This window comes from Stegostoma tigrinum, unplaced genomic scaffold (assembly GCF_030684315.1).
Source record: "Stegostoma tigrinum isolate sSteTig4 unplaced genomic scaffold, sSteTig4.hap1 scaffold_469, whole genome shotgun sequence".
NCBI classification, from domain to species: Eukaryota; Metazoa; Chordata; class Chondrichthyes; order Orectolobiformes; family Stegostomatidae; genus Stegostoma; species Stegostoma tigrinum.
In genome coordinates, this window is record NW_026728397.1 from 2,116 (window position 1) to 19,731 (window position 17,616).

General features: G+C 53.7%; 1 protein-coding gene across 1 annotated transcript in view; it reads left to right on the top strand.

The window, feature by feature from the left end:
- The first annotated feature begins 245 nt into the window (after positions 1–245).
- LOC125449556 (TBC1 domain family member 10A-like) overlaps positions 246–17,616 on the top strand; it is a 40,758-nt gene continuing 23,387 nt past the window's right edge. Inside the window, exons 1-2 of the mRNA XM_059644049.1 lie at positions 246–1,062; positions 9,354–9,453. Of these exons, the coding sequence (XP_059500032.1) occupies positions 479–1,062; positions 9,354–9,453 (684 nt within the window). The 5' untranslated portion in view covers positions 246–478. The remainder of the gene's footprint in view (positions 1,063–9,353; positions 9,454–17,616) is intronic.

Below are 17,616 nucleotides of genomic sequence, written 5' to 3' on the forward strand. Positions count from 1 at the left end.
GGGACAGCAGGAGGCCATTCAGCCCCTTCTCCAGCCTGTTACACAGGGGGACAGCAGGAGGCCATTCAGCCCCTTCTCCAGCCTGTTACACAGGGGGACAGCAGGAGGCCATTCAGCCCCTTCTCCAGCCTGTTACACAGGGGGGCAGCAGGAGGCCATTCAGCCCCTTCCCCAGCCTGTTACACAGGGGGGCAGCAGGAGGCCATTCAGCCCCTTCCCCGGCCTGTTACACAGGGGGGCAGCAGGAGGCCATTCAGCCCCTTCCCCAGCCTGTTACACAGGGGGACAGCAGGAGGCCATTCAGCCCCTTCTCCAGCCTGTTACACAGGGGGACAGCAGGAGGCCATTCAGCCCCTTCCCCGGCCTGTTACACAGGGGGACAGCAGGAGGCCATTCAGCCCCTTCCCCAGCCTGTTACACAGGGGGACAGCAGGAGGCCATTCAGCCCCTTCCCCGGCCTGTTACACAGGGGGACAGCATGAGGCCATTCAGCCCCTTCCCCGGCCTGTTACACAGGGGGACAGCAGGAGGCCATTCAGCCCCTTCCCCAGCCTGTTACACAGGGGAACAGCAGGAGGCCATTCAGCCCCTTCCCCAGCCTGTTACACAGGGGAACAGCAGGAGGCCATTCAGCCCCTTCCCCAGCCTGTTACACAGGGGAACAGCAGGAGGCCATTCAGCCCCTTCCCCAGCCTGTTACACAGGGGGACAGCAGGAGGCCATTCAGCCCCTTCGCTATATTTCAGGTCGATTAGGGCTGATCTACATGGTAGTTTTCTATCTCACTTTCCCCTCTGTCTCTCTTTGCTCCCAGTGGCGTGCCCGAACTTTGACCTCAGGATATGAGGCCATGGCTTGGGCCTCCCAGTCCAAGAGAAGCCTCCAGGACACGGAGAGCCTGAACAGCGCGATGGAGGAGCTGACCGACACCTTGAACACGAGGCTGGACCTCAATGCAGACGACGGCAGCTCCATCGGCTCTGACTCTGAGATCAATGGAGCCCCGGCCTACCGCCAAACGGACAAATACGGGTTCATCGGGGGTTCGCAGTTCACTGGAGAGTAAGTAGCACCACGGCAACACGGCCGGTCCCAAATCACCATCGGCTCCGTTACCATGGGAACACCAGATGGCCTGAACTCCCACACCCTCTCCCCAAGGGCCCATGACAACTACGATAGGAACAGGCCTAAGGCCTTTCTCCTGTGGAGTAGGCCTGAACAACCCCCCACCCCCACCCCGGCAACACCATGGGCCTGTAAGTGTGAGGACAGTCATAACCTTTAATGCCCTCCCCGGGCCTGTTACCATGGATACTCAGTCTATGTAGCCCCAGTCCACAACAATATTATCGCAGTGACAGGGAACTGGGCCTAAATGCCCTCCCCGGGCCTGTTACCATGGAGACTCGGCCTATGTAGCCCCAGTCCACAACAATATTATCGCAGTGACAGGGAACTGGGCCTAAATGCCCTCCCCGGGCCTGTTACCATGGAGACTCGGCCTATGTAGCCCCAGTCCACAACAATATTATCGCAGTGACAGGGAACTGGGCCTAAATGCCCTCCCCGGGCCTGTTACCATGGAGACTCGGCCTATGTAGCCCCAGTCCACAACAACATCATTGTAGTGACCGGGAAATGGGCCTGTTATCAGGGAAACAGATGCCTAGGTCTGCTGCTTGGGCCAGTGTGCTGTAGATTATGGGACTCAAAGCCTCGTCTAAGGTTCTCCCTCGGCCGTACTCCCGGGAGGAAGGGGGTCTGCTCCCTGTCACCTGGTCCCTCCCTTCAGCTTGATACCATCAGGGGTAGTGTGTTAGGAGGGGCTCTGGGGGGAACCCGAGCCGGCCTGCCCAAGGCCTGGTCGCAATGTTAAGCCCCCATCGAGCCTATGGGCGATGACATTCAGGAGAGGAGCTGAGCTGTTTCAAAGAGCGGTTTTTTTTTTAATCAGCTTTCCAGTTCACCCTCACCACATCCTGTCATCAGTATCGGCCGCCCTAACTGCGTGGAACCTGTGCCTAAAGGTTCAGCTGAACACAACACAAAAGAGGAAGTACGATCTGAGAGAGAGAGAGAGGCACCGGCCATACCCAGCCATCAAGATGGCTGACTGGGGTTCACCATGGCACCTGGGCCTCCCTCGAAGGCCTGTCAGAGCACACACTCCATTCCTCACCGCATCTGTCTCAGACAGGAAGGGAGGGCACACAGGGAGAGACAGAGAGAGAGAGAGAAACACACAGAGACGGAGAGAAAAACAGAGAGAGATAGAGACAGAGAGAGAGAAATACACAGAGAGAGACAGACAGACAGACAGAGCGAGAGAGTGATAGATAGATAGAGAGAAAGATAGATAGAGAGAGACAGAGAGAGAGAAAGATAGATAGAGAGAGACAGAGGGAGAAAGATAGAGAGAGAGAGAAAGAGAGAGACAGAGAGGCAGAGAGAGAGAGAGAAACAGAGAGAGATAGAGAGAGAGAGTTAGAGAGACAGAGAGAAAGAGACAGAAAGAGAGAGAGAGAGACAGAAGGCGACAGAGAGAGGGAGAGAGACAGAAAGAGAGACACAGAGAGAGAGACACAGAGAGAGAGACACAGAGAGAGAGAGAGAGAGAGAGAGAGACACAGAGAGAGAGAGAGAGAGAGACAGAGAGAGAGAGACAGAGAGAGACACAGAGAGAGAGACACAGAGAGAGAGAGACAGAGAGAGAGAGAGACACAGAGAGCGAGAGAGAGACACAGAGAGAGACACAGAGAGAGACACAGAGAGAGAGACACACACAGAGAGAGAGAGACACACAGAGAGAGAGAGAGAGAGAGAGAGACACAGAGAGAGACAGAGAGAGAGAGAGAGACACACAGAGAGTGAGAGACAGAGAGAGAGAGAGATACAGAAAGAGAGAGAGAGAGAGACACAGAGAGAGACACAGAGAGAGACACAGAGAGAGAGAGAGACACAGAGAGAGACAGAGAGAGAGAGAGAGACACACAGAGAGTGAGAGACAGAGAGAGAGAGAGATACAGAAAGAGAGAGAGAGAGAGAGAGAGAGAGAGACAGAGAGACACACAGAAATATCCATTCAATGAGATTATAGCTGTCCAATTCCACTTCCCTGTCTTTTCGCACTAACCCTCAAATACTCTTCCTGATTAAAAATCTGTTTCCCTTAGCCCTGAATGTACCCAATGGCCCAAGCTCGACAGCCCCCTCTGCAGTAAAGAATTCCACAGATTCACTCCTCTCAGAGAAGACCTCCTGCTCATCTCTGTCTTCAATGGATGACCCCTTACTCTGAGATGATGTCCCTCTGGTCCTAGACTGCCTCACCAGGGGGAACAATCCGTACACACCTTCTCTGTCAAACCCCTAAGTATCCTGTACGTTTCATCCTTCTAAACTCCCAATGAGTACAGGCCCAACCAACTCAACCTCTCCTTGTCAGACAGTCCTTCCATACCCAGGATCAGCTGAGTGAACCTTCTCTGGGCTGCCTCAAACACAAATTTTACCTTTCTTGAGGGGGGGGGGAGAGAGAGAGAGAGAGAGAGAGAGGGGCGAAGAGAGAGAGAGAGAGATGGAGAGAGAGAGAGAGCCAGAGACAGAGACAGAGAGAGGGAAGAGAGAGAGAGAGAGAGATCGAGAGCGAGGGACAGAGAGAGATAGATAGAGAGAAAGAGATAGAGGGGAAGAGAGAGAGAGAGGCAGAGAGAGATGGGGAGAGGTGGGGAGAGAGAGAGGTGAGGAAAGAAAGAGAGAGAGAGAGAGAGACAGAGAGAGGTGGGAGAGAGAGAGAGGTAGAGAGAGATAGAGAGAGAGAGGCAGAGGGAGAGAGAGAGAGATGGGGAGAGACCTAGAGAGAGATAGATAGATAGATAGAGAAAGAGAGATAGAGAGAGAGGGAGAGACATAGAGAGAGCTAGATAGATAGATAGAGAGAGAGACAGAGACACAGAAAGAGAGAGAGATAGAGAGAGCTGAGGAGAGAGAGAGAGAGATAGAGAGAGGTGGGGAGAGAGAGAGAGATAGAGAGAGGTGGGGAGAGAGAGAAGGAGAGAGAGAGAGGGAAGAGAGAGAGAGAGAGTGGGGGAGAAAGAGAAAGAGAGAGAAAAATAGAGAAAGGAAAGTAGTCAGAAAGACCGATAGAGCGAAGGAGCGAGATAATGGGAGCGCTAACAGTGTGTGAGAGACCTAAGACATAGGATCAGCAACAGGCCATTCAGCCCATTGAGTCTGCTCTGCTATCCAATGAGATTGTGGCTGATCTGACCATCCTCATCTCCACTCTCACCATCCCTCTCCATTCCCCTTCCTGATCAAAAATCTTAAATATAATTATAGTTATAGACTTCTACCCAATCTCAACAGCCCTCTGGGGTAAAGAATTCGACAGGTTCCAGAGAGAGTGAGACAGAGCGACAGAGAGAGACAGAAAGAAAATCAAAGAGACATTGAATGAACTGGACAGAGAGAGAATGAAGAAGGAGAGAGAGGGAGAGAGAGAGAGAGAGAGAGAGAGAGATTGACAGCTGGTGACAGAAATAGACAGAGAGAGAGGGGAGTACTGAGAGTGAAACAGCTAGAAAATAGATCTTCAGTGATCAACACCTCAACCAGGGACAGGATCCCAGCTGTTTGGACTGATCCACTAACAGTTGCAAGCCAACTGCTTTCACCAGGCTATTTTAACTGAATGGCTAACCTCCTAAATCTGACAGACCCTCAAAAAACTGGAGTTGGAAAGGGGGGAAATCAAATTGAATTCCCACTTTGAACCAAATTTCCGACAGCATGCTCCCTCGGTCTCAGTCTGGCACAGTCTGTGCACGCCAACTGTAGGCCCTGACCAACCAGACAAGAAACAGAATCTGAGACAACACGGTGTGAAGCTGGATGAACGCAGCAGGCCAAGCAGCATCAGAGGAGCAGGAAGGCTGATGTTTCGGGCCTAGACCCTTCTCTCCAGAAAATCCGAAACGTCAGCCTTCCTGCCCCTCTGATGCTGCTTGGCCTGCTGCGTTCATCCAGCTCCACACCTTGTTGTGGCGGATTCTCCAGCATCTGCAGTTCCTACTGTCTCAGAAAGAGAACAGATCTGGATGCTCGGAGCTGGGAAATGATTGAGCCCCAGAGACTGTGAGAACCATTTACCCACGTTCAATAAAACAGCTCATGCTCAAGGCAGAGTCAGTGAGTAAGTCGGATGCCGGAATAGGAGTTAACCCAGCCCAAGGCTAACCAGGGAAGATAAGGATCGAAAACAAAAACAAAACAGATTTTGTTGCTGGAAAAGCTCAGCAGGTCTGGCAGCATCAGTGAAAGGGGAAAAAAAGCAGAGTTAATGCTTTGGGTCTGATGAACCTTCCTCAGAACTGCGACCCAAAGCGTTAATTCTGTTTTTTTCCTGTGCAGATGCTGCCAGACCCTGCTGAGCTTTTCCGGCAACTTCTGTTTTTGTTCCTGATTTACAGCGTCCGCAGTTCTTTCGGTCTTTATTAAGATAAGGATAGAATCAGATTGAAACATCGTGGTCGAGATTTGTGGTGAGCCAGAGAATTGGGAAAGGCTACAAAACCAACAAAAGATAGCCAAAGAAGACTTGAGGGAGAAAATAAACTTCGAGAGCGAACTTGCAAGCAACGTAAAGATAGACTGCAAGAGCTTCTGTAAATTAAAGCAAGGGAGTAGGAGAAGACACAGGTGAGCATAAAAATGGAATGTTATGCTCAGTTCTTACCTCCCTGCTAAGGGAAGATGGTGTGAAACTTGAAAGGGTTCAGAAAAGATTCGAAGGATATTACCAGGGTTTGGAGGGTTTGAGCTACAGGGAGAGGCTGAATAGGCTGGGGCTGTCCTCCCTGGAGCGTTGGAGGCTAATGGGCGACCTTGGAGAAATTTATAAAATAACAGGGGGGATGTTAGGGTGAGTAGGTGAAGGCCTTTTCCACAAGGTAGGGAGGTCCAAAACTAGAGGGGCATAGGTTTAGGGTGAGAGAGGAAAGATTTAAAAGGGACCTGAGGGTGGGCCGTGTCCGGAATGAGCTGCCAGAGGAAGTGGTGGGGGCTGGTACAGTTACAGCATTTAAAAGGCATCTGGATGGCGACAGGGGCAGGAAGGGTTTAGAGGGATATGGGTGAAATGCTGGCAAATGGGACAAGATTAATTTAGGATGGCAGGTACAAGTTGGACCGAAGGGTCTCTTCCCATAGTGTACAGCTCTATGCCTCTAGAAGCTGACATGAGCGTGTGTTGCCGAAAGACTGACGCTGGGGAGATTGTAATGGGAAACCGGGAACTGGCAGAGCAGTTTAATAAATACCTGCGCAGCCTTTGCAGAAGAAAGCACTAAAAGCATTCCAAAGCGATGAAGTAATTAAGAAACAAAAATAGAAGAGAAAATAAATATAATAATAGTCACGAGAGAAAACGTGATCAGCAGATCAGATCGGAAACTAAAGATCGACAAGTCCCCTGGATCTAATGGGATACATCCTCGGATAGTGAGAGAAGTGACTTCAGAGATAGTGGGTGTACCCTCAGGATTAATCTTCCAGGAATTCTCAGATTCTGGAGAAGTCCAAGAGTTGGGAAAGTCATGTTGAGGTTGGACAGGGATGTTGGTGAAGCCTCTCTTAGACTACTGTGTCCAGTCTGGGTGGCGCTGCGATAGGAAGGATATTATTGAGCTGGAAGGGGTTCAGGAGAGATTTACCAGGATGTTGCCGGGAATAGAGGGGTTTGAGTGATAAGGAGAGGCTGGGACTGGAGTGTAGCGGGTTGGGAGACGACCTGATAGGAGGTTATAAAATCACCAGGGGTATTGGTAAGGTTTTGTTTAGGCTGGGGGGATTTCGATACCGCGGGGGTGAGAGGATAGAGATTTAAAAAAGGACACAAGGAACAAATGTTTTAAACAGACGAAGGTTCGCGTGTGGAATGAACTTCCTGAAGAAGCAATGTACAGTCAGAAAGTTGAAAAGAGATTTGGTGAGCTAGATCAATGGGAAAGGTTTTGGGGGAGATGACACAGCGTGGAGCTGGAGGAACACAGCAGGTCAGGCAGCATCAGAGGAGCAGGAAGGTCAGGCCTGGGCCCTTCATCAGGACAGATATGGGCGAGGGGCAGGCAGCTGGGACGAGGTCAGTTTGGGATGACGTTGGCATGGACTGAAGGGTCTGTTTCCGGGCTGTATGACGATGAGGGGTGAACTACCGATGTAATTCTTTTATTGAAAAAGCCGATTTTAAAAAAACAGGTCAGTTGGCTGAGGGCCTGTTTTCGGGAAATGTTAAATTCCATTACACAGGACATAAAAACACATTCATGACAGGAAGGATGTGGAGGCGTTGGAAAGGGTGCAGAGGAGATTTGCCAGGATGTTGCCTGGAATGGAGGGAAGGTCTTACGAGGAAAGGTTGAGAGCGCTCGGGCTTTTCTCTTTAGAGCGACAAAGGATGAGAGGTGATTTGATAGAGGTGTACAAAATGAGCAGAGATATAGATAGAGTGGACAGCCAGAGAGTTTTTCCGAGGGTGGAGGTAGCTGTTACAAGGGGCATTGTTTTAAAGTGAGTGGGGATAGATATAGGGGAGACGTCAGAGGTAGGTTCTTTACTCAGAGCGTGGTCGGAGCGTGGAATGCATTGCCGGAGAGGGTAGTGGAGTCGGCCTCATTAGGGGCATTTAGGCAGCTGTTAAATAGGCAAATGGATGATAGTATAAGGTAGGGGTGGAGGTTAGACAGACCTCAGGTTTAGGGTTAAAGTTCAGCACAACATCATGGGACCGAAGGGCCTGTGCTGTGCTGCACTGATCTGTGTTCTATTCAGAAATGCATCATTTTAAAAAAGGGCAGGAGGGGCTGAAAAGGGGGCAGTTGAGTCTGACAAACTGATTTCAATCCTTTGAGGAGGTAACCCGTAGGAATGTTAAACAGGGAGTGGTGGCTGTAATGTATTTGGATTTCCAGAAGGCATTGACTCAGGTACCTGAGGTGAGGCTGCTTCACAAGATCAGAGCCTGTGGTTTGGGATAAAGGCAGGTGGTATTTTCAGGACAGGAACAATAACTAGCGAAGTCCCACAGCGATCAGTGCTGGGGTCACAATTATTCACAATCTATATTCGTGACTTGGATATGAATGCAGCATCACGGAGTTTGCAGATAACACAAAAATAGTGAGGAAGGCGAGTGGTGAGGGTGTTAGAGTCTCACAGGGATACAGACAGGTTCAGTGAGTGGATATAAATGTGGCAGATGGAACAGAATGTGGGGAATGTGAAGTGATGCACTTTGGCAAGAAGAATAGAGGAGTTGAACATTATTTAATTAGAGAAAGACTGCAGAAAGCTACAGAGCAGAAGGATTTGGGAATCCTCATTCACAACTCACAAAAAGCCAGCATCCGAGTTCAGCGGGCAATAGGGAAGGCAAATGGAATGTTGGCTTTTATTTCAGAGGGAATGGATTATGAAAGTAAGGAGGGTTTGCTAAAACTAGTCAGAACACAGCTGGGATTCCATGACCAGTTTTGTGGCCCCTTATCTGAGGAAATATATAAGGAAAAGGTTCACTCAGCTGATCCTGGGTATGGAAGGACTGTCTGACAAGGAGAGGTTGAGTTGGTTGGGCCTGTACTCATTGGGAGTTTAGAAGGATGAAACGTACAGGATACTTCAAGGAGGTTGTGCTACAGGGACAGTGCCCGCTCCCTCGGTATTGACCCTCCGACAGTGCCCGCTCCCTCAGCACTGACCCTCCGACAGTGCCCACTCCCTCACCACTGACCCTCCGACAGTGCCCGCTCCCTCAGCACTGACCCTCCGACAGTGCCCACTCCCTCAGCACTGACCCTCCAACAGTGCCCACCCCCTCAGCACTGACCCTCCGACAGTGCCCACTCCCTCAGCACTGACCCTCCAACAGTGCCCACCCCCTCAGCACTGACCCTCCGACAGTGTCCACTCCCTCAGCACTGACCCTCCAACAGTGCCCGCTCCCTCAGCACTGACCCTCCGACAGTGCCCACCCCCTCAGCACTGACCCTCCGACAGTGTCCACTCCCTCAGCACTGACCCTCCGACAGTGTCCGCTCCCTCAGCACTGACCCTTCGACAGAGACCCCTCCCTCAGCGCTGACCCTCCGACAGTGCCCACCCCCTCAGCACTGACCCTCCGACAGTGCCCGCTCCCTCAGCACTGACCCTCCGACAGTGCCCGCTCCCTCAGCACTGACCCTCCGACAGTGCACGCTCCCTCAGCACTGACCCTCCGACAGTGCCCGCTCCCTCAGCACTGACCCTCCGACATTGGAAGTGACAGGAATAAAGTTTGTTGAATTTGTTAATAGGAGTGAGGAAGTCTCCACAGAGGTGCTGCGACAGAGAGAAATGAAATGGATCGACATGACAAAAAACTGGGACAAGTGGATTACAAGGAAATACAAAAAGGTACGGATCGTGGGAGACCCACACTGGGAGCACCGTGTACAGTTCCGGTCTCTATATCCCTCAGTCAGACCCACACTGGGAGCACCGTGCACAGTTCCGGTCTCTGTATCCCTCAGTTAGACCCACACTGGTAGCACCGTGCACAGTTCCAGTCTCTATATCCCTCAGTTAGACCCACACTGGGAGCACCGTGCACAGTTCCAGTCTCTATATCCCTCAGTCAGACCCACACTGGGAGCACCGTGCACAGTTCCGGTCTCTATATCCCTCAGTCAGACCCACACTGGGAGCACCGTGCACAGTTCCGGTCTCTATATCCCTCAGTCAGACCCACACTGGGAGCACCGTGCACAGTTCCGGTCTCTATATCCCTCAGTCAGAACCACACCGGGATCACCGTGCACAGTTCCGGTCTCTATATCCCTCAGTTAGACCCACACTGGGAGCACCGTGCACAGTTCCGGTCTCTATATCCCTCAGTCAGACCCACACTGGGAGCACCGTGCACAGTTCCGGTCTCTATATCCCTCAGTCAGACCCACACTAGGAGCACCGTGCACAGTTCCAGTCTCGATATCCCTCAGTCAGACCCACACTGGGAGCACCGTGCACAGTTCCAGTCTCTATATCCCTCAGTCAGACCCACACTGGGAGCACCGTGCACAGTTCCGGTCTCTATATCCCTCAGTCAGACCCACACCGGGATCACCGTGCACAGTTCCGGTCTCTATATCCCTCAGTTAGACCCACACTGGGAGCACCGTGCACAGTTCCGGTCTCTATATCCCTCAGTTAGACCCACACTGGGAGCACCGTGCACAGTTCCGGTCTCTATATCCCTCAGTTAGACCCACACTGGGAGCACCGTGCACAGTTCCGGTCTCTATATCCCACATTCAGACCCACACTGGGAGCACCGTGCACAGTTCCAGTCTCTATATCCCTCAGTCAGACCCACACTGGGAGCACCGTGCACAGTTCCGGTCTCTATATCCCTCAGTTAGACCCACACTGGGAGCACCGTGCACAGTTCCGGTCTCTATATCCCTCAGTTAGACCCACACTGGGAGCACTGTGCACAGTTCCTGTCTCTATATCCCTCAGTTAGACCCACACCGGGAGCACCGTGCACAGTTCCGGTCTCTATATCCCTCAGTCAGACCCACACTGGGAGCACCGTGCACAGTTCCGGTCTCTATATCCCTCAGTTAGACCCACACTGGGAGCACCGTGCACAGTTCCGGTCTCTATATCCCTCAGTCAGACCCACACTGGGAGCACCGTGCACAGTTCCGGTGTCTATATCCCTCAGTCAGACCCACACGGGGAGCACCGTGCACAGTTCCGGTCTCTATATCCCTCAGTCAGACCCACACTGGAAGCACCGTGCACAGTTCCAGTCTCGATATCCCTCAGTCAGACCCACACTGGGAGCACCGTGCACAGTTCCGGTCTCTATATCCCTCAGTTCGACCCACACCGGGAGCACCGTGCACAGTTCCGGTCTCTATATCCCTCAGTAGGACCAACACTGGGATCACCGTGCACAGTTCCGGTCTCTATATCCCTCAGTCAGACCCACACTGGGATCACCGTGCACATTTCCGGTCTCTATATCCCTCAGTCAGACCCACACTGGGATCACCGTGCACAGTTCCGGTCTCTATATCCCTCAGTCAGACCCACACCGGGAGCACCGTGCACAGTTCCGGTGTCTATATCCCTCAGTAGGACCCACACTGGGAGCACCGTGCACAGTTCCGGTCTCTATATCCCTCAGTTAGACCCACACTGGGAGCACCGTGCACAGTTCCAGTCTCTATATCCCTCAGTCAGACCCACACTGGAAGCACCGTGCACAGTTCCGGTCTCTATATCCCTCAGTCATACCCACACTGGGAGCACCGTGCACAGTTCCGGTCTCTATATCCCTCAGTCAGAGCCACAATTGGAGCACCGTGCACAGTTCCAGTCTCTATATCCCTCAGTCAGACCCACACTGGGTGCACCGTGCACAGTTCCGGTCTCTATATCCCTCAGTTAGACCCACAGTGGGAGCACTGTGCACAGTTCCGGTCTCTATATCCCTCAGTCAGACCCACACCGGGAGCACCGTGCACAGTTCCTGTCTCTATATCCCTCAGTTAGACTCACACTGGGAGCACCATGCACAGTTCCGGTTTCTATATCCCTCAGTCAGACCCACACTGGGAGCACCGTGCACAGTTCCGGTCTCTATATCCCTCAGTCAGACCCACACTGGGATCACTGTGCACAGTTCCAGTCTCTATATCCCTCAGACAGACCCACACCGGGATCACCGTGCACAGTTCCGGTCTCTATATCCCTCAGTCAGACCCACACCGGGATCACCGTGCACAGCTCCGGTCTCTATATCCCTCAGTTAGACCCACACTGGCAGCACCGTGCACAGTTCCGGTCTCTCTCTCCCTCAGTTAGACCAACACTGGGATCACCGTGCACAGTTCCGGTCTCTATATCCCTCAGTCAGACCCACACTGGGAGCACCGTGCACAGTTCCTGTCTCTGTATCCCTCAGTCAGACCCACACCGGGAGCACCGTGCACAGTTCCTGTCTCGAGATCCCTCAGTCAGACCCACACCAGGAGCACCGTGCACAGTTCCGGTCTCGATATCCCTCAGTGAGACCCACACTGGGGGCACCGTGCACAGTTCCGGTCTCTATATCCCTCAGTCAGACCCACACCGGGAGCACCATGCACAGTTCCGGTCTCTGTATCCCTCAGTCAGACCCACACCGGGAGCACCGTGCACAGTTCCGGTCTCTATATCCCTCAGTTAGACCCACACTGGCAGCACCGTGCACAGTTCCGGTCTCTATCTCCCTCAGTTAGACCAACACTGGGATCACCGTGCACAGTTCCGGTCTCTATATCCCTCAGTCAGACCCACACTGGGATCACCGTGCACAGTTCCGGTCTCTATATCACTCAGTCAGACCCACACTGGGATCACCGTGCACAGTTCCGGTCTCTATATCCCTCAGTCAGACCCACACCGGGAGCACCGTGCACAGTTCCGGTCTCTATATCCCTCAGTAGGACCAACACTGGGATCACCGTGCACAGTTCCGGTCTCTATATCCCTCAGTCAGACCCACACTGGGATCACCGTGCACATTTCCGGTCTCTATATCCCTCAGTCAGACCCACACTGGGATCACCGTGCACAGTTCCGGTCTCTATATCCCTCAGTCAGGCCCACACCGGGAGCACCGTGCACAGTTCCGGTGTCTATATCCCTCAGTAGGACCCACACTGGGAGCACCGTGCACAGTTCCGGTCTCTATATCCCTCAGTTAGACCCACACTGGGAGCACCGTGCACAGTTCCAGTCTCTATATCCCTCAGTCAGACCCACACTGGAAGCACCGTGCACAGTTCCGGTCTCTATATCCCTCAGTCATACCCACACTGGGAGCACCGTGCACAGTTCCGGTCTCTATATCCCTCAGTCAGAGCCACAATTGGAGCACCGTGCACAGTTCCAGTCTCTATATCCCTCAGTCAGACCCACACTGGGTGCACCGTGCACAGTACCGGTCTCTATATCCCTCAGTCAGACCCACACTGGGAGCACCGTGCAGAGTTCCTGTCTCTATATCCCTCAGTTAGACCCACACTGGCAGCACCGTGCACAGTTCCGGTCTCTATCTCCCTCAGTTAGACCAACACTGGGATCACCGTGCACAGTTCCGGTCTCTATATCCCTCAGACAGACCCACACCGGGATCACCGTGCACAGTTCCGGTCTCTATATCCCTCAGTCAGACCCACACCGGGATCACCGTGCACAGCTCCGGTCTCTATATCCCTCAGTCAGACCCACACCGGGATCACCGTGCACAGTTCCGGTCTCTATATCTCTCAGTTAGACCCACACTGGGGGCACCATGCACAGTTCCGGTCTCTATATCCCTCAGTCAGACCCACACTGGGAGCACCGTGCACAGTTCCTGTCTCTGTATCCCTCAGTCAGACCCACACCGGGAGCACCGTGCACAGTTCCTGTCTCGAGATCCCTCAGTCAGACCCACACCAGGAGCACCGTGCACAGTTCCGGTCTCTATATCCCTCAGTGAGACCCACACTGGGGGCACCGTGCACAGTTCCGGTCTCTATATCCCTCAGTCAGACCCACACCGGGAGCACCGTGCACAGTTCCGGTCTCTGTATCCCTCAGTCAGACCCACACCGGGAGCACCGTGCACAGTTCCGGTCTCTATATCCCTCAGTTAGACCCACACTGGCAGCACCGTGCACAGTTCCGGTCTCTCTCTCCCTCAGTTAGACCAACACTGGGATCACCGTGCACAGTTCCGGTCTCTATATCCCTCAGTCAGACCCACACTGGGAGCACCGTGCACAGTTCCTGTCTCTGTATCCCTCAGTCAGACCCACACCGGGAGCACCGTGCACAGTTCCTGTCTCGAGATCCCTCAGTCAGACCCACACCAGGAGCACCGTGCACAGTTCCGGTCTCGATATCCCTCAGTGAGACCCACACTGGGGGCACCGTGCACAGTTCCGGTCTCTATATCCCTCAGTCAGACCCACACCGGGAGCACCATGCACAGTTCCGGTCTCTGTATCCCTCAGTCAGACCCACACCGGGAGCACCGTGCACAGTTCCGGTCTCTATATCCCTCAGTTAGACCCACACTGGCAGCACCGTGCACAGTTCCGGTCTCTATCTCCCTCAGTTAGACCAACACTGGGATCACCGTGCACAGTTCCGGTCTCTATATCCCTCAGTCAGACCCACACTGGGATCACCGTGCACAGTTCCGGTCTCTATATCACTCAGTCAGACCCACACTGGGATCACCGTGCACAGTTCCGGTCTCTATATCCCTCAGTCAGACCCACACCGGGAGCACCGTGCACAGTTCCGGTCTCTATATCCCTCAGTAGGACCAACACTGGGATCACCGTGCACAGTTCCGGTCTCTATATCCCTCAGTCAGACCCACACTGGGATCACCGTGCACATTTCCGGTCTCTATATCCCTCAGTCAGACCCACACTGGGATCACCGTGCACAGTTCCGGTCTCTATATCCCTCAGTCAGGCCCACACCGGGAGCACCGTGCACAGTTCCGGTGTCTATATCCCTCAGTAGGACCCACACTGGGAGCACCGTGCACAGTTCCGGTCTCTATATCCCTCAGTTAGACCCACACTGGGAGCACCGTGCACAGTTCCAGTCTCTATATCCCTCAGTCAGACCCACACTGGAAGCACCGTGCACAGTTCCGGTCTCTATATCCCTCAGTCATACCCACACTGGGAGCACCGTGCACAGTTCCGGTCTCTATATCCCTCAGTCAGAGCCACAATTGGAGCACCGTGCACAGTTCCAGTCTCTATATCCCTCAGTCAGACCCACACTGGGTGCACCGTGCACAGTACCGGTCTCTATATCCCTCAGTTAGACCCACACTGGGAGCACCGTGCACAGTTCCGGTCTCGATATCCCTCAGTCAGACCCACACTGGGAGCACCGTGCACAGTTCCGGTCTCTATATCCCTCAGTCAGACCCACACCGGGATCACCGTGCACAGCTCCGGTCTCTATATCCCTCAGTCAGACCCACACCGGGAGCGCCGTGCACAGTTCCGGTCTCTGTATCAATCAGTCAGACCCACACTGGGAGCACCGTGCACAGTTCCGGTCTCTATATCCCTCAGTAAGACACACACTGGGAGCACCGTGCACAGTTCCGGTCTCTGTATCCCTCAGTCAGACCCACAGTGGGAGCACCGTGCACAGTTCCTGTCTCTATATCCCTCAGTCAGACCCACACTGGGATCACTGTGCACAGTTCCAGTCTCTATATCCCTCAGACAGACCCACACCGGGATCACCGTGCACAGTTCCGGTCTCTATATCCCTCAGTCAGACCCACACCGGGATCACCGTGCACAGTTCCTGTCTCTATATCCCTCAGTTAGACCCACACTGGGAGCACCGTGCACAGTTCCGGTCTCTATATCCCTCAGTTAGACCCACACTGGGAGCACCGTGCACAGTTCCGGTCTCTATATCCCTCAGTCAGACCCACACCGGGATCACCGTGCACAGCTCCGGTCTCTATATCCCTCAGTCAGACCCACACTGGCAGCACCGTGCACAGTTCCGGTCTCTATCTCCCTCAGTTAGACCAACACTGGGATCACCGTGCACAGTTCCGGTCTCTATATCCCTCAGTCAGACCCACACTGGGAGCACCGTGCACAGTTCCTGTCTCTGTATCCCTCAGTCAGACCCACACCGGGAGCACCGTGCACAGTTCCGGTCTCTATATCCCTCAGTGAGACCCACACTGGGGGCACCGTGCACAGTTCCGGTCTCTATCTCCCTCAGTTAGACCCACACTGGGATTACCGTGCACAGTTCCGGTCTCTATATCCCTCAGTCAGACCCACACCGGGAGCACCGTGCACAGTTCCGGTCTCTATATCCCTCAGTAGGACCAACACTGGGATCACCGTGCACAGTTCCGGTCTCTATATCCCTCAGTCAGACCCACACTGGGATCACCGTGCACATTTCCGGTCTCTATATCCCTCAGTCAGACCCACACTGGGATCACCGTGCACAGTTCCGGTCTCTATATCCCTCAGTCAGACCCACACCGGGAGCACCGTGCACAGTTCCGGTGTCTATATCCCTCAGTAGGACCCACACTGGGAGCACCGTGCACAGTTCCGGTCTCTATATCCCTCAGTTAGACCCACACTGGGAGCACCGTGCACAGTTCCAGTCTCTATATCCCTCAGTCAGACCCACACTGGAAGCACCGTGCACAGTTCCGGTCTCTATATCCCTCAGTCATACCCACACTGGGAGCACCGTGCACAGTTCCGGTCTCTATATCCCTCAGTCAGAGCCACAATTGGAGCACCGTGCACAGTTCCAGTCTCTATATCCCTCAGTCAGACCCACACTGGGTGCACCGTGCACAGTTCCGGTCTCTATATCCCTCAGTTAGACCCACAGTGGGAGCACTGTGCACAGTTCCGGTCTCTATATCCCTCAGTCAGACCCACACCGGGAGCACCGTGCACAGTTCCTGTCTCTATATCCCTCAGTTAGACTCACACTGGGAGCACCATGCACAGTTCCGGTTTCTATATCCCTCAGTCAGACCCACACTGGGAGCACCGTGCACAGTTCCGGTCTCTATATCCCTCAGTCAGACCCACACTGGGATCACTGTGCACAGTTCCAGTCTCTATATCCCTCAGACAGACCCACACTGGGAGCACCGTGCACAGTTCCGGTCTCTATATCCCTCAGTCAGACCCACACCGGGATCACCGTGCACAGCTCCGGTCTCTATATCCCTCAGTTAGACCCACACTGGCAGCACCGTGCACAGTTCCGGTCTCTCTCTCCCTCAGTTAGACCAACACTGGGATCACCGTGCACAGTTCCGGTCTCTATATCCCTCAGTCAGACCCACACTGGGAGCACCGTGCACAGTTCCTGTCTCTGTATCCCTCAGTCAGACCCACACCGGGAGCACCGTGCACAGTTCCTGTCTCGAGATCCCTCAGTCAGACCCACACCAGGAGCACCGTGCACAGTTCCGGTCTCGATATCCCTCAGTGAGACCCACACTGGGGGCACCGTGCACAGTTCCGGTCTCTATATCCCTCAGTCAGACCCACACCGGGAGCACCATGCACAGTTCCGGTCTCTGTATCCCTCAGTCAGACCCACACCGGGAGCACCGTGCACAGTTCCGGTCTCTATATCCCTCAGTTAGACCCACACTGGCAGCACCGTGCACAGTTCCGGTCTCTATCTCCCTCAGTTAGACCAACACTGGGATCACCGTGCACAGTTCCGGTCTCTATATCCCTCAGTCAGACCCACACTGGGATCACCGTGCACAGTTCCGGTCTCTATATCACTCAGTCAGACCCACACTGGGATCACCGTGCACAGTTCCGGTCTCTATATCCCTCAGTCAGACCCACACCGGGAGCACCGTGCACAGTTCCGGTCTCTATATCCCTCAGTAGGACCAACACTGGGATCACCGTGCACAGTTCCGGTCTCTATATCCCTCAGTCAGACCCACACTGGGATCACCGTGCACATTTCCGGTCT